Here is a 20,203-nt window from a genome sequence, read left to right as displayed (position 1 = left end):
TGATTTTAATGAGGAGTGCTGTGGAAATAAAGACGTGAACCAAACTCAAACTGTACACCTGAGAACCAAAACAATTAGTCAAAAGACACATAAGCTTTTCAATTTGATTGTATTTGTTTAGTGCCCAATGATAAAATACATTACCTCAAAGTAAGTTTAAGGTTTGTACCTTTCTCTGTTTTACAGAAACCCAAGCAAAAAAAAAAATCTGTTTTAATTGGAAGAAACCTCCAACATAACGTTAATAGTAATATCCATGTTATCTATAACAATGATAATAAAATGGTCATTTGAAGTATTGTTGGTAGGAGAGGATTGCTTAGTTGAGCTTTAAGGTTTTACAGTTGGATGATGTCTTGGATGATTCATTTACTGTTTGACGAATGAATTGTGGGTGGTTTATGCCTCTGTTGTTATACAGAGCTTCAAGCTGAGGAAAACAATAGTAAGTATCCTGTAACATAGAGAGTGGGTGACAAATTAAAGGAAACCAAAATAAATGATCTTAGTACGAGTCAAAACAAAAGTTTAAATGTTATTAGGCAAAGAGAAGTGTCTTAAAATGTCACAAAAAAAATCTCATATTTATATTGAGTGATCAAAAAAATAAAAGATAACCACCTAAACAAGAGGCCACAGGGCATTTATTGATTCATTTTGTGCAACAGTGGACGAAAACTTTGTCATAGTTACATTCACTTCAGCAAAACTTTTGTTACAATGGTGACATTGTGTTTAAATCAATGAATCTGCTCATCGCGGGAGCTGAAAACTACCTCAGACTCCATTCAATACAACTGGAATGTGATTCCAAGGCATTACGAGATCTTTAGAAAACACTGGGACGTCTTTGATACCCCAGCGGTCCTCTTCTAGCTAGAAAGTAATGAGGTAAAATATTGGAGAAAACTAAATAATGGCACACTACAAGCAGGCTATGCATAACACAGCACCAGTTACACTTGCCAAATGTGCAGCAAAGTATTCTCATACTTCCTTATTACCATTAAGGGGTCACTCTCTCTCAGCAAAACAGTGGAATTCATGCAAGGAAAGAGGATACAAGTACTTAACTCCTCGACTAGAAGTGACAAATTCATTAAGGAACGTACATCAGCAAAGGTCAACTACTCAACTACATTCATACATTATAATTTGTCGATGACCTGCATATTCAATAACACATCCAGAAGAAGTAGTTTTTCAGACAGACAAACGCGAACACTGTCTATGTTGGGTGCAACAATAAGATCACCATGTTTAGTACATGAAATTACCAAGATGTCCAGAAATTACATGGAACCATTTGATTGTCTTACATGCTTTATTTCCAACCAAAGCCTAAGTCAAGTTTCTTTACATTTGGCCTTGTCCCTTTGTACCACCTTTGGTCCACAGTCCTTGTTTGCTTCCTGATCATTCTTCCTCCAATCACAGGATGTTTTCAGAAACAGCTGTACATTTTAGCAATACCTGAAGAGTCCTTAAAAACGTAGTGTTTAGGCCTCTTTATTCTCCCAATTGTCCCTGTGAATTTCACACGGAGAGCATTGATCGTGGTGACAGCGTTACAGAGTGGAATTACCTGAGTGTGCAATAGTTCGCTCATCAAACAAATGTCTTTCTAGTGGTCACTTTCACACCAGTCCTTAGTTGGTCTTGCTGCAGAAGCCACAAAACAGCAGCCATCAGTGAATGAAGAGTAGGGAAGGGGGAGTATGATTTGGAGGTGGATAAACTTCCTTATGAGCAGGGAGGATCTTCGCATGGGGTCAGGGGGCTGCAGGGGGGCACTGTACTCAAGGAGCGAAAGGCGAAGATGGATGGATCATAGGTGTACCTGGGAGGTGGACGAGTGCCTGTCAGATTCTGAGGACAGAGAGAGAGAGAGTGAGAGTTATGATCATGATCTGTCAGAAGGAGGTGTTTGGGGTTAATCCAGCTTTTGAGCTTTGTGGGATCTAAAAGGTGAGGATTACCTGATGTCCCTGAGATATGTTATTATTGCTCAGTTAGTATACATCACTGGTGAGACTGAATGTATTATTCAACACACAGAGAAACGTGGCTGAAAAGCACACTGGTGGTGGTGGGAAAGTACCTGAAACATATTTTGAACATGGACTTTTTTATTAACAGGTTTAAAGGCATGAATGCTTTTGCATTCAGACATCCCTTGCTTAGAAGAACCATGCTTCTTGGAGCTCTACAAGCCCTCTGTCTAAAATTAGCCCTGGTCATTCTCCTCCCTACAGGAAACGACAGGAAATGACTGTTGGATTTGGCAATGAGGCAGCACTTTCTCCAGAGCCTGCTGAGGGGGATGAAGTTAGTGAGAAGGTGGACTGAGAAAGATTAAGATCTTGAGACAGTTTCACTGTAATTAGGAACTGATCCACGGGAAAACACATTAATGGTTGTGGATATCTTTATATCTTTGAGCAGAAAAAGATGCATCTCTGCTATGCAAAAAGCTACTGGAAAAGTACTAAATGACATCAGTGCATATGAGAAAAACTCAATGAAGAGCACCTGTGAGGCTTCAGGTGTTGCTATGCATTCAGCTGACATCTCAAGGGAGGTAGCACTGACAAGTCACAGTTACACAGCAACAATTCCCTCAACCACTGGGAGCAGTTATATCTACAAATGCGGATGTAAACAGGCAAAAAATGAGATGTGGAAAAACAAATGGCAGCCCAAGAACAAGTTACAGTAAACTTGATAAACGTCCGCTGTGTTCAGATGTTCTCCATATGGGAGATGGAGAGCCTGCAGGGAAGAGGCAAACATCTGGATGTCCACCTATCCACGTTAGCATTCCCTGCAGAGTCGTTCTGTGGTCACATCTGCAGAATAATGGATATTGTAGCCACAACAGGGTCAAGAAATGCACATGACCCAGAAGTACAAGGCCTCCTTCTTTATGCAAACATCAAAAGCGGAGGCTGGAACACACAGTGAAAACAGCAAGTTAAAAAATGTCTCTCTCTGGAGCTTTAATGTTATTTTAAGTTTGTCCTGTTTTAGATTAACACCGATGCTGTTTGTTAGGTTGGAAGAAGGTACTTGTACTTGGCCCATTGTCTCATGATCCATCCGTGGCTTTTTTTTTTTTTTTTTTTGCCAAAATTAGACAAGATTATAAACATATAGCCACTCCTAACAGCCATTTAACAACCAATGAGCATAACGACTGGACAGCTAATCTGGCTCTATCCAAAGATAACAAATACACACCTAACAGAACTGCTAAACACCACTAGGTTTTATCTATTTGCTAAACCATAGAAGAGCAATCCTTGCATCATAGTTTCGAGTCTGACCTAAGATCAGCTAACCAGTAGTTGATTCTAGCAGCATCATTTAGTTTTCTCCTTACACTCTGTACATATCTGTCCTGTTTCCCTCACCTCAATCGATCTTTGTCCTCCTACACCCCAACCCTTTCCATTGGCTGAAACCAAAACGCTGTCACTCTTTGCCTGCTATAGCCTGGGAACCTCTCACCACTCGCCTATTCACTTCCAATCCCTAGAGGAACAAGGTCTCAGCAGCAGCAGCCAAAGTTATGTTTTCCTACTGCTTCCACATGACCCGCCACCCCCCCGGCTTCCTCCTTAAAACACAAACACAACCACCATCATCAACCTCCATAACCCTCTTAACAACTCCCATGCTTGAATGCTTGAATCAAGTCTCAAAGCCGGGGCCCCATCCAGATCCAGTGTCCCTCCTGGATCCTGGCCAGGAAAGTGGAGGCCGACAGATAAAAGGAGAACGAGCGACAGAGGGAGAGAGGTAACAGCAGAGAGAAGATGTAACAGAGAACGAGAGATGGGCGCGTTGCAGCACAAAGGCTATAAAGGGTCAGCACAAGCCTATGAACTGCTCATCGATCCAAAGCCTCACTGTGTACTCACTTCAAGAAAAACCTGAGGTGGGGTGCACCTACTGCTCACAGACGTCACTGACAGGGACAACAACACTACTGACTGCACCAGCGAGAACAGAGGATAATGAGCAATATCTATGTATCGGTGGAGGTAAACCGACAGAAGCCAGCCAGGCTATAAATAGAAAATGACTTCATCCCTGGAAACACTCCGCCTCTTCTTCTTCCTCTTCAACTCTGTCGCTCATCTCCGCTCACTTGTTTTTCATAAAAAGACTCTCAAAGATTATCCTCGGTTTATGTACATGTTTGTACTGATCACACATACCTACGTGGAAGATTGGAGCAAACTCGATGCTGCTGCAGCTGATTTATGTGTGTGCAACCATAAACAAGTGTGTGATAAGCTTCCATTGACACTAGCCCACACAATGTGATAATAACGTCACTTGTCTCACCACACTGTGCATCCTTCTGGATCACTCTCTGTTCTGTGCCAAGATGCACAGGCTTGTTCCAATCCACTCTCCAGCATGCTCTTCTTATCCATGACAAACAAGATCAGCCCATACACAGCTTCAGCTCTGAGTTGGTGGATGATTATTGGACATAGTGTCTGGGAAAACCACTTCACGGGGAGATCAGAAGGACACAATCTTGGGAAAATACCTCTGCGTTTACAAAGACAGCTTGGCAAGTAAATGTGCACGTCTCAGACCACTAATGGTACGAGTGCAAAGCTGGACCATGCAAGGTTTTTGAGTAAGATCAAAAGATCATGCAAACCTGAACCAGCAAAGGGCACATTTTCCCTTAATTCTGAGTCTTAGGGATCAATGCAGTAAATATGTGAGCTTGGTTTGCTCTCTGCTGAAGAAATCTGACAGTTTTATCAGATCAGATGTCTCAGGTTTCTCTCTGGGCACGAGAACAAACATTGTGGCCAGATGCTGTCCCAGTATGCACTTGGATGGACATCAAGGTGCTTGGAACGAGTCGGGCCACGCTGCTCACAGGGCTGGGCAACTTTATCCCTGCTGTAATGGACAACTTGATCTGCCTGCTATAGGTCAGTATAAAAACAGGGAAAAATCCTGTCATTAATTAAAAAAAAAAAAAAGAAAAGAAATTAAACAAACATTTACCTGATTTAGTATTTAGCTGAGGTGTGACATACCAGTGTTTCCCAATCACTGATTTGTTTGTAGCAGGAAGCCACTTTAAAAACACTGACTGCTATAACACCAATCATTTAAAAATGGTAACATCTTGTTTAATTATACACTCTCGCTCTCCCTGTGGACCATCTGCAACAGCCTGAGTGACTATCTAGAAATCCTTCCACATCAGTGGATCATGAACTTTATAAAACTGCTACTGTCTGTCCCTTTCTGCACCCCCCCATGTGCCTGTCACTCAGGGCGTGCAGTGTCTGCTGCATACATATGCTGCGACTTAGCTGTGTGTATTATTCATTTATTTATTAGACCCATAGTACAAGTAAGTAATTGCTTAGCAGCATCTTAAATAAATATTAAGATAAAGCAGTTACTGTCACAAACAGATTATGAATCTGTGGGAAATGAACTTACCCGAATCTTTATAGTCCGAGTTTTCCCTCCGCAGTTCTTTTTCAGCAGCATTTTCTGTGAAAAGAAAAAAAAAAGAATAAGGTTAACTTACTTTGTCCAAACATTTTATAAAACTTTTCCAGCTGCTTCTCATTCTACAGCAATCCTAAAATTGAGAAGTTGTAGTATTTACACCCCTTTAGTGTTGTACTGTTGAGCAAATGTTAACCCAAACAACCTGCAAAACGCACGTACATACGTGTGAAGTGACAAGACATGAGCATAGGCAGTCAATAAACACTGAATCAGGATGATTAAGGAAGTGAGGCAAATCCACCTGTCTCACCAAACTAAACACTTGGTCAATGAAGCTTATGTAATATCCTGTCTCCCACTCCCCTCCATGTCCACGCAGCTCCACTGTTCTGAAAAACACAGTGGGGGTGGTGGGACCACACAATCATTGAATTGTCTCGGTCTGGGGAGGTAGCTTCTAAGGGGGAAGGGAGCTTATAAAAGAATGGAAACACAAGACTCCGGCTGTTGTGATGTGGGAGAAAGCTGGTGTGCACTTGCCCTCATGATCACCTCCTGCCAGCCCTTATCTCTTTTCATCAATGGGACTACAGTCAGTTTGGGTGCACGCTGCTCCAGCAACAATTCAAAATGGAAATTTCTACTTTCTGTTTAATTCAGCCTCTCAAACAGCTGACAGACACACTTTTAAAGTTGCACGTGAACAAGTGACTCAGTTTGACCATCAATTTTAAACTCATGTTTTAGACCCTGCACTGCAAATCTCCCATGAGCCTGATCGAAAACATTTGTCTTTAGTCTTTGATTCAGCATCAGCCTACACAAGTCTGTTCTTAAACGTACGCTCATATGTGTAACAGGCCGTGACTTGCCTGTTTTGATTGCTGTACGTTTGTTGTGGGTATGCGTAAGGACACAAAGAGTAAAACATTTGGATGGCTTTAGTACATTGTGTTTGTTTTCCACTTGTTGAATATTCCGTGTTTTATGGGTGGCGGTGAATCATTTATCAATTTGTTCAGTGACTTCAGCTAGCTGTTAGCTATATATTAATTCTGCTTTATAAAAAACTTTACTATGGCTTTCCTTTAACTGAACTAATCTTTTGTGGACCTGTTAGGAAATCACTCTTTAAGCCTAAATATCTGCAATCATCTCAGATGTCGCAGCTAATACTTTTTTTTTTTTTTTTTTTAAATCTACAGTTTTAAATGCATTGTTATCCTATTTTAAAAACACAAAATGCAACATGAGGAATTACTCACTGTAGTTATGTTTGATGTGCCAACCAGCTGAGAGCCACACAATTTTACATTTTTTTTATGTTTAAAAAATTTGCATTGCCCCATTTACATAAAGAGATCTGATATTAATTTTCAAATGAGCAGCTTTTCCCACACAAACAGTTGTACTTTTATGATAATCAGGCTAAGCAGCAGTGACAGAGTCACATCTGAGTGATCGGTCATGGATTAGCATGCATGAGGGATTATTGGAGACAAAAAGAAAACACCCTGCTGACCTTTTAACCCTGCCTTTCAGGAAATTATGAGATGAATAAATGTATGGTTAAGGCAGCAGCTCACGACCACAGAGGGGCATGGCAGTTTCTGCTTTAGATAGTCCTGGACTATGAAATTGGTTTACCATTCTCCCAACAAAATCATACATTTCATAGGTTAAAAATATTTCTTTGCTTATTTAAAGACAAGTTTATGATATGTTGGGATAATTGGATATATCTCAGGTAAATTTGAAGGTCTTTTTAAATTCATAAACAGAATAGAAAACTGCGGTTACAGGATACCAGCAAGAAATATTTAAAATGATGGGACTGTAGTAGAGGATGAAAAATGCTTGACCACTAATCTTTGGTAGGAATTGTGTATTACCCCTCTACCTACAGCGCAACACATTTTTTCAATGCAAAACAGGGCTCAGTCCAAAAGAGCATCTGTGGAAGAAATGTGTGTAAGTAAGAAGCTGAGACTTTGAGAGTGGAAGTTTTCCAACTAAAGGGTTAACAGCAGACTGGAACCGTGTCGACTAGCTACCTCTGTAGGCCCCCTATTGTATTCCCTGCAGCACCTCCCATTCCACTTGACCGAGTGTGCACATACTCACATACTGTGGCAACACACATGCACAAACACAGCAACAAACACACAGACGAGAGGATGTACACATGCAGACACAAAAAACAGGCAAGATGATAGACGCGTAACCCCGCCAACACACGCACACTTCCTTTTTTCTCTTCACCGTTTTCTTTGCTGCCCGCTGTCTCTCATCATCTGTTCTTTCCCTCTAAAAACCCCATGGACATATGGACCCCGGAAACCTGTAGTTTCTCCCTCTCTGCAAACACACACACACATGACACACACACATGACACATGACACATGACACACACACACACACACACACACACACACACACACACACACACACACACACACACACACACACACACACACACACACACACACACACACACACACACACACACACACACACACACACACACACACACACACACACACACACACACACACACACACACACACTCCACCCACCCCCCATCCCTGGTGTGTGCCAACAAGTCTATTGGATTTTAATGATTAGTGGACCAGCTTCTCCATGACTCATTAGTGGCTGTCGTTTTTCTGTTGTTTGTTTAATCCTCTCCTTCTGCCTCCACCCCTCATCGTTTCCCCTCACTTGCCAGCCTTTGTGAGAAACGAGGGCGGACATCTGCCGTCCGTGCCTCCCTCTCCTTCATCCCTCTCCAGCCAGACCACCGTGGTGGCAAGCGTCCGGCCATGGAAAGGCAAGACTTTGTTTGCTTGTGCGGGTGGGCAAATTTGTGCCACCATGTGCGTGTGGAGGTTAGACTGCAGGGATATCATTATCATTTAATTTTTTATTTTTTTTGACATTCAGTTGGTGCCAAACTCATAATTGTATCACTACTCCAAAAGAATATAGTTCAACTAATGGCTAAAAAGGTTTTTTTGTATGAAAAGGCATCCTATGAAGCGTATATAGGAATTGTATTATGAACATTTGTCAACAAAGTAACCAAGGTGTTAATTGAATTGATTATTAGTGTTTCTGCATTTCCATATCGATTTATCTGTGTCATCTGATATGAAATTAGCATTACAAATAAGATGACAACAAATGCTCTGAGAACTGTACTGAATTTTTAAGGGATGGGATGGCACTATGGACTTTCAGTCAACTTAAACAAACTTCAGGTGCTTGTAATCAACTTGGATAGAACAGTTTCATGTGACTTTTTATTTGTACTCCATGACAACTGTAAACCAATGTGACTGTTATAGTTACAAATTTATATGGTGAATATAAATTATGATGATTTTATATTTAGTGTCTGATGGACTATAAACATTGTTTACAATGCTGAAATTTACTCCAATTTGACCAGCTACTACATTAAAATGTTTCTTTGACATCAATGCATTAGTAATAGTAACAACAATATAATAGTAAGTTTTGGTATTATGTCATTTTCAAATATCAATCTTCTAGATATAAATGTTAAGCTCTCAATTTTTACAGTATTGTATTGTTACATTAACATACATTAACCATTAGAACAATATTGGACATGTTGTTAAGTTATAATAGTCCAATTATACTTAAAGTTGACATATAAATATTCCTGACCAAGTTTCTTGTAGCCCCTAAACACTGATTTCAAATGTGAACCAGAACAAACAATTCTGTAGCTCTCATGACAATACAAACAATGTTTGTATATATATATATATATATATATATATAGTAGTCTTAATGTCATTGAAATCAACCCTTTACATTGTGAAACATCTAATCTGACAAAGATGCTGGTAAAAACATCATGAACTTGGCCTACTTACCTGTTGCATTTTCTCGAGATCCAGACTGGGTCTCCCTGGCTCCCCGCTGTAACTATGGCGATATTTTCTGTAAGGTGCTGCCTGGTCAAAGTGGGTCAAAATAATCGGGCGTGCCACCGGCTGCACCACTTGCAGCTGGAAGCGCATTGGTGGTGGCTTGAGGCTACATGGTGGGCTGGAGCTGAAGAGCACAGGACTAGGGGAAGCAGCCAGGCAAGCTCCTGGCTCAACCAGTTGCCTGGCAGAGCCAGCCGGCGACCTGCACCCGCAGAGGTCCCGCACCTCCTCATCGCTGGAGGCGCTGCTGTGGTGATCACTGTGACGTTGAGGAAGAGCAGATACCCACTTCCTGTTGTCACCACAGCTGATTCGCTCAAGCTCTTCTTCTGAGGAATGACGATCCAGATTGGCATCTAGAAGGAGGCGCAGGCGCCGTAACCGGGCCGGAGAGAGGGGACCCTGGTTGTGCTGCTGGCTAGTGGCCAATGGGGTGAGGGCACAATTCCTCCTTCTCTCTGGAGGAGTAGATAAACAGGAAACATCCCAGGAAAAGGAGGAGACATTGTTGAAAAAGAGTTCAAATGCTCTTAACAAATAAATTACTTGTTGGCTGTAAGATTTTGATGCATGAGAATAAATTAGATGGAGACGCTCATCACTTATCTACAGCAAAAATTATTTGTCCGGCAGAAGGAACATACCTCTGTCAATCTGGGCAAGTTCCTGGTTCTCTCCCTCTGAGTCATCACTTTCCCCTCCCTCTCCACTGCCATGGTAAGATATCTGAAAAAAAGACAAACTTAACACTATAGGTCAAATATGCGATAGTGATGTCTGGCAAATCCTCCCCAGACATTCTGTGGTGTGGTGAATATCTCCCAAAAATGCTCATTTTACCCCACATTTAATGATTTGGCCTGGGATCAAGTGTGAAGGCTGTTTTCAGTTACACAAAGGAACTTTAACAGTCGCTCAAAAGGAAAGCAAAACATTAAAATGGGAATGATGAGTATTGTTCCCTCAGTTTGCAGCAAAAACAAACTTTAATCTGGAACAAATGCATTGTCTGTAGTGAGCTTCCAAAACAAATAGAGAAAATGTAAAATAGTCAGTCACAAATGTAGTGTTTGTTATTTCTTTCATAACGTGAAACAACCATTGTCTTTAATATGAATTCCTCGTCTGCATCAGCAGCAACAATACAGATACCCTGCAGACTGCAATGCTAAGAGTTAAGTAATTCTCCTCATACTCAGTAATTACCACTCCAAGGCCTCGCTGAGCAGCTGCCATCTGTGCTTGTGCGTGCGTATGCTTACACACATACATTCACACAAACATACAGTGTCCTCCCTTCTATTCTCCACTATGCACAGTCACAGTCACACACACACACGCACGCACAGTTCCTTTTTCTGGAGCTCTCAAAAAAAAAAAAAAAAAAAAAAAAAGGAGAGAGGAGCCAGGGCCTCTAGTCCAATAAGGGCAGGCAGTATTCACTTAACATTAAGTGTGAAATCAAATGTAGTTTCTCACACTTAAATTGTATGTTACTTTGGTAAAATCAGAATCACATACAATCACTCACCAGCTTCTGTCATACTGCTGGTATTAATCCCCAATCTAACGTATATATTTTCATAGATGCAACATTTATTGCATGACTTGCAATACAGAAATGCCATATAGTGGATAAATACATTTGAATGTATTAAAAACCAAAGTAAAGCATGTAGCCTGTTGAAGTCATTTGGATTGGGTGTGAGAGCAGTCTGCTCTTTAATGACACACAAGTTGTGGGACAGATTCTCAATGAACAGGCCCAGAGGCAATGTACAAGAAAAAAAAAAAGACCTTGGCTTTCTCAAGTAAAACTGCATCATTTCATGAAATCCATAGGAAAATTACACTGAGGGATAACTGTGGGAAGGAAATGTATTTTGGCAAGTGGCTGACTCAGGGCTTTGGCTACACGCTACACTCCAGTGAATTATTACTGGACAGCACCCACGAAACAGCTGAAATCCTATCAAAAGTTACTGCTGCAGGGCAACAATAAAGGAGCGATGGCTAGTGGTTCATAAACTTAATGTGTTAATTGTGCTCTACAGAGAGTTCAGTTAAAGACACTTTTGGTAAAATACACATGATGATAAACTTAGAAGTGGAGTCATACAGAAATATAATTTTTAATTTCTGTGATTCTTAAGGTCTGGAAGTCATATGTTTCTCCACAAAGGAATCATTGTCTGTGCAGCAAGAGGCAAATGTAAGCTGACAGTAAACAAAATTGGTCTTTCCTTCCCTTCAGGGAACGCCCCATAGGTGGTTGTTGATGGATAAGAGTAAAACAGAACTCTACATTACCACATGTGCAGTTCCTTTGTAGGAAATGGACTGATATCTTACAATGAAGCACACTTATTCATGCACTTGAGATGACGTCACAATATACTGTGATCATTGCATATATCCGTTTCACATGCTGACAAATGTAAATGCTTCAAACCACAGTACACAACTTTTATGAGCTTTAGTGGCTTTGTGCTCTCAGTGACTATCTGACTTCACTGGCACACAGATGCACCATTATCACTGTAATATGATCATCACCTCTCAAATACCTAGTACACTATTTAAGAAATACCTTGTTATGCAAAGCAGCCTGTTTCAGCAGACTATAAAAGATCCAGCTATGCAAATCTTACCTGGGAGTGTAATGCATAAAGCTAGATGTAGGTACAAAATTTGAATGTTTGTCACCCAAGACAAAGTCACAGAGTGAAAACTTGATGATATTTTGGCATTTGTTTTCTCAATTAGCTGATATCAGAATGTACACAATTTATACAAATGTCATCTGCATTTCATGCAGTGTGAGTCTGTGAGGCAGATCGAGATAAAGCAACAAAACCTTCTACATGTTTTTCAGTGAACCACATACATGGTCAGTGCTTTTGTACCCAGCATCCAGCTACAACAAACACTAGACATTCAGTTTACAATGAGACAGGTTGGCAGTGTTTTCACCATCATTTCAGCTCGACAATGTGATGTTCAATGGACGCTTTTATGCAATTATACTGGCTAAGCTTAGAGTCACTGACTACAGTGATCCACAATAATTAACTTGCATTCTGCATATGATCATCAAAAGTTATGGAGGCATTTAGCAGAAGGATTTGATTTCCCCCAATTCATTTACCTGATGTATTGATGAAAACCTAATTATAAAACTTCATAGGACAAACATGTATTCTTGTTCATATCAGATAATTCTTTATTTGAGCTCTTGTATAATACTGTGGTTTCGCCTGGATTGAACCACTCTAAACTGGATAGGTCACCTCTTACCTTTATCATTTCAGTTAAGCACTGCTATTTCCTCTTCTTAAAGTGTCCGTTTTGGATAAAAAGCAGTAGGTTAGAGCTGCACTTGTTATACCACATTTTCGCCTTTACTGTACAGACAGGTTCCCTACAAACAGTACAAATCAGCAATATTTTGATTTCAAAGCTTGGTTGAGGCAGCATAGTTACAATGTACAAAAAGAAAAGCCAAAGTATGCTGGGTGGACATGCATTCAGCAGAATGATAGGGTTTAAAATAGGGTGCATCAAAAAAATTTATTCAAGTGTGCTCTGAGAAGACAGCCAGCATATTAATGACACAGGGCTAACCACTTGCAAAGCAGAACATAATGTACACATGAAGTGCAAAAATCCAATCAGATGTTCAAAATGTGAAAATGACCTTTTACACCTGAAATGACATCATTCAAGCATTAACTAACCCTACCCCTTTCATCAGCTTGTCGAACTTCTAAATTTAGCCCAACCACTGCTTTACATGAAAAACATTCAAATTAAGCTTGAGTTACAATTTAGCCATGACAGTAGCTTTTCCTACAGAACACTAAACTGGCTGAGCAGCCCTCTCTTACACTTATTGTCCACAAGTTTTGCAGAGTGTCTGGCCACTGATTAAAAGAGTAGATGTCTGTCTATTCATATTGCAAAACATATTTGTACATTTCTTCATGCATTAAATCATTAGTGATATGATATTAGGTGCACAACTATTTACAAGATGATTCTCAGAAATATGGAGAAAATTTTAAGGCGACACTGTTTTTGGCTTTATTGAAAAGTTTATATCAGAGCCTCATATTTTATTGATGTCAAAGTTATTCTCTATTATTCATATTACCGACCTACACCAGTTTGTGTCAGGGCAGCTGGGACACATAAGCAAAGTAAAAGTGAGACTCTATGAAAATCGAAGCATAAAAACTGCTTTTGTGTGTGCATGCAGAGACGGACAAAGAGCTGTGTGTTTGTGTGTCAAGAACAGTTGAATGAAATCCTTGTCAGTCCCTTACAACGCTGAGCAGCTTGCTAAGCTGGATCAATGGCAATGTCACAGCGTACGCACACCACCCAGTTCACACACATATCAGCTTTGCACTGTTCCTCCACACTGACATAGACACTGCCACACTCGATTCCCCCTCTCATGAAAACACACAACACAGGGTCAGAGATGGTTGATCCACTTTCCCTCGCACTCCAGTGAACCCTCCCCATTGTGGAGCAAAGTAGTCCTTATTAGTGTAAGCTCCTGAGATAGATACTGTAACATTGCCTAAGAGACCTTTAGTCCCCTGTCAATTATCCTTTAATGGACAGTCAGCACTAAATGAGCTGATGACGGCTAATGCAAATATTATCTTCTGTCTTAGTCAAGAAAAACTACCTGAATCTATATCATACCCTTAAACTTAATCAAATAATATTAAAAATGGATAATGGCAAGTGATCTTTAGAGAGTGGTCTAACAACTCTCTGTAATCAGAGTACAATAAAATATCCCGCTAAGTAAAACTCAGTAATCTCCCAGGATTGCGTTGTTAAATCAATGAGGAACAGATTTTTTGACTATCTCCATTTTATTATTTGTGCCTTATACTTGTAGCCCTGAATATCATTTTGGTGATTTGGAGGACTGACAGTAGGTAAATGCGGAAACAAATATAAGTATTTGGAGGAGAAAGGCAAGCATTTATAACTGTTCACATTCTTTCCGATTGCTTATGTGATGATGCTACTCATATAAATGATTACCAAAAAATGTTGGTTTCCATCATTAAAATGTGTTGTGCTGCCTGATACTTTTTCATATCCATTGCATGGATTCAAGTTGTTGAGTCTCACAAAAGTTGGTTAGGATGATACTTCTGACTTGTAACACTGTTCTAAAAGTTGTACGTCAATCCAGTATACACTGGGCTGTGTACTTTTAGGTTTGATTTAACAATTAGGATTGTTGTGATGGGTATTCCTTTGTATTAGCCCTGTCTACCAAGAGTCATCATGAGAAGAATACAGGCATCAGATGTACCTGCCACTCACAACTCCTCTCAACACACAAACCACTTTCAGCAGAAAGAATGCTCCCAATGAGCAGACCAACAAACACAAACAAAAGCTGACAATGGGGATGGCACACTTTCCCCCGTATCCATGGCCAGGCCTTTGAGCAGGAGCACTTTGGCACAAAATGGCTGCCATGCAACTATACAGTTGGGTAACGCACAATAGTGTGGATGGAGCAAGTTAGTGACCCATGCAGGATACAATTCACCGTCCTACTCACCAAAAAGAGGCATTATGCAAACGGAGCAGGCAATAACAACTGAGAACTTCTATGGATTACTCTGTTGTGGAAAATTGGAGGGTAGAGATGTAGACTCGTAGGTATTACACTGAAATTTTTGTTTTTGTTTCCTTTGTTGTTTTAACCTTTGTATATGTCTAAATGATGCCCCCTACACAACAACCTCTCTCTCTCTCTCTCTGTGCGGATTAAAAAAGAAAAAAACAAGGAAAAAGAACACCTCAATCATGAGACACAGGTTTACTTTCTCAAATGACAAACTCCAGTTCAAGAGTCAAGGATTGTCATATGAGAGTGGGAGAGGTTGTTGACATGCCACATGTTTGCTGATGCGTTTGTGCAGCAATGTGGACCTCCACTTTCTTCTGGTAAACATCTGGCTCTGTCCGGCGAGCCAAGAAGCGTGCATTCCTCCTTACACGTTAATGAACGGGTTGAGGTGCTTTCAGAAGCAGAATAAAACACTCCCAAACAGCACACACTTGAATGTCAGCGCACACGGGCTGGCAACATCCACAGAGATATTCACAGTGTGCAACCGTACAGCTTAGTGTGTATGAAATAGAAAGAGAAAGAGAAAAGAGAAGGAGTGTTAATGAACTCAGTACCCCCCCCCCCCCCCCCTTTTTTTTTTAAGCAAGGTTACAAACTGAGCGTTTCAGCTGAGCAGTCATCTGGCCCACAAATGAACAAGTCACAAGACAAAAGTAAAGCTTAAAAAAAAATGAAAATAACATTTCATCTGTTTGCTTAAGCCCAGCACAAGTGCACGGACAACTGCGGGCTTTGCCTTTCAGCAGTACAATGGAAACAAGTAACATGGTCAAACTTACCTTCAGTTGGAAGGGATGAATCTCGTTGAGTGAATGTCTTCTTAGTTTCTTGGTCAGCGTCTTTAGCATGTTGGGCTTTTTCCTTCTGATGAGCTTATGGCTTATCCCTTACAATTACTCCTGTTTGTTGTGTGACGGTTACAACTTCATCGGCCAACATGAGCCGCTTTACACGTTTAAAAAAGAAGGCACACGGGATTATCACTTGACTTCAAACTGCCGAGCACGACAGGAAAATGTTACAACGAGCCTGTGAACGGCTGCACACTTGTCAGCTCCGGGTTAGCTAGTGTCAAAAAAAAAAAAAAAGACATGACACACTGAAATTGGACAAACTGCGTAGATGTGGCTTCTTTTCAACGGCTGTGCGGAGCAAACTTGTTGTTATCGAGTTCATTAGTCTGCGTTGTTGTTTTAAGTCTTGAGTTTTCTTTTCCTCTCACTCACCACAGCCTCCGCTCACTTCCGGAGCTTATTTCAAAGGTATTGGCAAAAAAAAAAATACTACTACTACTAATAATAATAATAATAACATGAACTTGCTCGCACTCAAACACGCACACACGCACACTCACACACATACACACAACCAAATGCACACTGGCTAGTCTAACACACACAGCACTCCTCCAGGCTGAGCGTCCTGCCCTCCCATTGGCTGCAACTCCTCGTGACGTCACGCTTCTCTATGGAGGAGGAGGCCTAAGAGTTAAAGCCACATTATCTGTTTACGTCCTCTTTAAAAAAAAAAAAAAAATCTTTTCATCATTTATACATTCACCGAATATGTAGCTATCACAATCCCCAGGTTAACTTTATGGCGAAGTTGTGGATGTAAATAAAAGTAAATAAGGTAGCAGGAGCAAAACCATCACATCTGAGTTGTTGCGTTGTGTCTTTTAAATTAATATTAATCCATTCAGGTTTTTTTTTTCAGGTACAACCGACTTCTTCGTGGCTGTGCTTGATCTTTGTGCTCACTGAGTCAATAGAATGGTTTAGGCCTTCTGAGACACCAGACTGTGATGGGGCCATCATGAATCGCTTAATGAGTAACGGCTGTGCTTTCCCTGCTGTGTGAGTGCAGTCTAAGGTTAGACTATTTAGTGAGGTATATTGGTGCACACCACTGACCAGGTAAAACTGAGGCCCTGTCATTTCATGTTCTGCTAACACTACTGTAAGCCCCACTACTAAATTTTATTCAGGGCAAAAAAGGTTGTAGTTGTTCCCAGCTCTAAGGAAATTTGTAAGGGTGTATTAATGTAAAGTATTTGTTGACAATTACAGCCGAAGGTCATAGCTCTGGGGGAGAGCACATGCTTTGCATGCATAGGCCTTGGGTTCAAACCCCAGCCACAAGGCAAACCAGTGGTGCACTTGTACTGGTCCCTTTCCCAGATAAATGGGGAGGGTTGCAACAGGATGGCCATCTGGCATGAAAACTGCGGCCAAAACAATCATGCAAGTTACAGAGTTGACTTTCTGTGGCAATCATGAATAAAAAAAAGAAAAAAATATAAATGCATTTTCTTGATGAATACACCTCTGATATAATATGAATATAAATATAATAACTGTTTATAGAGCCTTCACTCATGGACAACATATAGGCGTTACCATACTGCCATATACATGAATAAACACATTACAATACCATTATAGTTTACATGTAATTATGTGTCTTACATATTATTAATTTAATATATTGAACTGTATAAAGGTTTAAAAAAGAAAGAAATGTTTGAGGAAAAGTTAAAGTACTCTTAAAAGTATGAAAGAATTATTAGTAATATTATAAGCACTTGCTGCAGGGCTAAACATGCATGTTATTATGTCTGTGACTGTTGTGTTAGGTTTAGAGGTGGCTGGATAGATGCATCACATTTTATAAGACGCCTGTATATTTTGAGTGTGACATCCTTATTTATAAGCTACTAGAGCTGCTAATAAATGTAATGGAGTCAAACGTTCTGTGAAACCCTGTAAACTGCAGAGAAACAATAACTTTGCATGCATGAAATATTAATGTTAAGTAGCCAACTTTTATAGTAAAAGACTCATGTTGAGTCATGTTTGAAAACTAAAGCTGAACTGGAAAGTAGCTTCAGTAGACTTGCAAGCAACAGCAGTTTTTGAATAACGTCACCAAAACTGTATCCACACATTGTTATCCCAGCTTCAGCACAAGAGCATGACTATTATGCCCTAAGGATTAACTTGTTCCTATATACAGTGCAGACAGTTACACATCAAACACTGAGGATTATTCAGAACAAATAGCCACTTTTAGGCTGAGTAAATGTACATTTTGAAGCTCACACTTGTCAGTTAAAAACATGACAACTGCATCTATATAATCTTTTCAGTTTATGTTTACCATGATAAATGAATTACTGTAGCATATTGCATTTCTGAAGCAGAACAAGAGGATCATTATTTTTACTGAAGTATGTAAACACTGGCTTGTGTTTCATGGAAAGATAATCTCCTCAATCTGAACAAGAGCCAATGTTTCCATTTGTGAGATTTTCCATCTTTCTTCTTTCTGCAGTTGTATCCCAGTGTCCAACCACTACCACACCTTTTCAAGAGACGCAGAGCGTGAGGGAGAAAGAGGACACATCAGGTGTAATTGGTGTAAGTGGGGCATCCAGTTTCAGTGATGTCATTCTTAGCAACCACCATCTTCTCAAAGATGCGGATGCATGTGTGCATCCATGTAATGCACTGTTACTCTGTTTGGCTTCTTAATAGCTAATACAGAAAGAAAAACTTTTCATTCAACACCTGTTAAATAAGACCTAACTTATTTGCATACCAGTGCTGAACATCACCATTAACACTTTACTGTGCTGTTTAAGGCTTCTTCCCCTCTTAGTGAGGCGCTCTTTTTTCACACCTTTGGTCAATGACCTGATAAACTTTCCAGGAATTTGGGACTTGACTCCAGGTCAAGCTCAATGCAAATCCAATTTGCTGCTGAATATAGCCAACACGTCACCACTACCAAAGACCTGCATAACCTCTGAGCGTGTTTTTCTAATGAGTATAAACTGTCCCAGAATAATGAGAAGACAGCCAGTTCCTTTATAATCACAATCAGATTGGGTTTTTGTCAAAGATTCAGGAGAGCAAGTTGCAAAATATTTTTGGAGTTCTTAACTTGACATTTTTTGGCCACATGAGGGCAGCATTTATGTTCTTTTAGAGGAAAGAAATAAATGGATTACATGAAAGGAAAGATCTTAGATTGCGAGAATGGTTACAAATCCTTTGAACAGCAGCATGTGACTATGGTGGGGGTGGATGGATGGTGTGGCTCTAAAATGCCAATTCTATCGAACATATTTAAATTTGGAACATGACTAAAATGTTTTCTATTGATTCACCTTCACTTTTGTGAAGGTTTCTCTTTCAGGTTGTTGTGTCCTAAACAACAAAAACAAAATGTTCTTCTCACAGCATACATGAAAAATATGGTCTCTGGAAACGTGGATCATTTTTCAGCCACCTACTTTCTAACACACCAAATTAATTTCAAAGCCATTGTAAACCTCTATGGACCAGCATGCCCGCGTGCAACATTTGAGGCCTTGTGGTTTCCTTAGTTTCTTGGATTGGGTATCTAACCTTGTGAAGATTTAGAGTTTGTTTTTCTTTCACTTTAACTCACATCCAAGAGGGTAGGCTTACCGCACATCCATTTATAGCACAAGACTGTGCATCTATTGGACTTTGTTTAATGGCTGGCTGATATTTAATCTCACCAGTTCATGATATTTTGCTGTTACATTCTGCCTGTGGTGTCTGCCACAGCTAACATGGCTCCTGAACAAGTAACAACAAACAAGTCTTGTTTGCTCTCTGCTGGCAGCTCAATGATACTGCACTGATTATGTGAGTAGGGAGTGTGTGTTGGAGTGGTTCAGTGTGTTACACCGTAGGCGTGTGAGGTGTTTGCTCATTCTTCTGTGACGCTCAAAGCCAAAAGCATTTAATTCTGTTATCCTAACATCACAGTACAGCAGGGTACAATCATTTCCTGTTAAAGGCAAGAGGTCACAAATGTTTCTCTGTTCCTCATTTGAAGTTTAGTCATTTACAGACATGAAATTTAAAGCATTTCCACTTAATACAAGAGACAGTGTTGTAAGAGTTTAAGAAAGTTCAGCAGAGTTCATCTTTTGTCTGATGTTTCATCTTTACTCTGATTCAGAGAGCATAGAGAAGAGAATCCTGGTTCATACACTGAACAGCAGCAGGCGCAGATACCACCTAAAGG

The 20,203-nt window shown here is 40.2% G+C and overlaps 1 protein-coding gene across 1 annotated transcript; it reads right to left on the bottom strand.

Annotated features, from left to right (window-relative positions):
* Positions 1–608: 608 nt before the first annotated feature.
* Positions 609–16,496, bottom strand: LOC115036078 (uncharacterized). The gene is made up of 5 exons (XM_029494187.1): positions 15,919–16,496; positions 10,110–10,191; positions 9,409–9,923; positions 5,488–5,541; positions 609–1,869 (listed from the first exon to the last, which is right to left on the bottom strand). The coding sequence occupies exons 1-5, from the start codon at positions 15,985–15,987 to the stop codon at positions 1,744–1,746; spliced, it is 846 nt and encodes a 281-aa protein (XP_029350047.1). The 5' UTR covers positions 15,988–16,496; the 3' UTR covers positions 609–1,743.
* Positions 16,497–20,203: the final 3,707 nt, after the last annotated feature.

The sequence above is a fragment of the Echeneis naucrates genome, chromosome 22 (genome assembly GCF_900963305.1).
Source record: "Echeneis naucrates chromosome 22, fEcheNa1.1, whole genome shotgun sequence".
NCBI classification, from domain to species: Eukaryota; Metazoa; Chordata; class Actinopteri; order Carangiformes; family Echeneidae; genus Echeneis; species Echeneis naucrates.
This window is presented reverse-complemented; position numbering and strand designations above follow the sequence as displayed.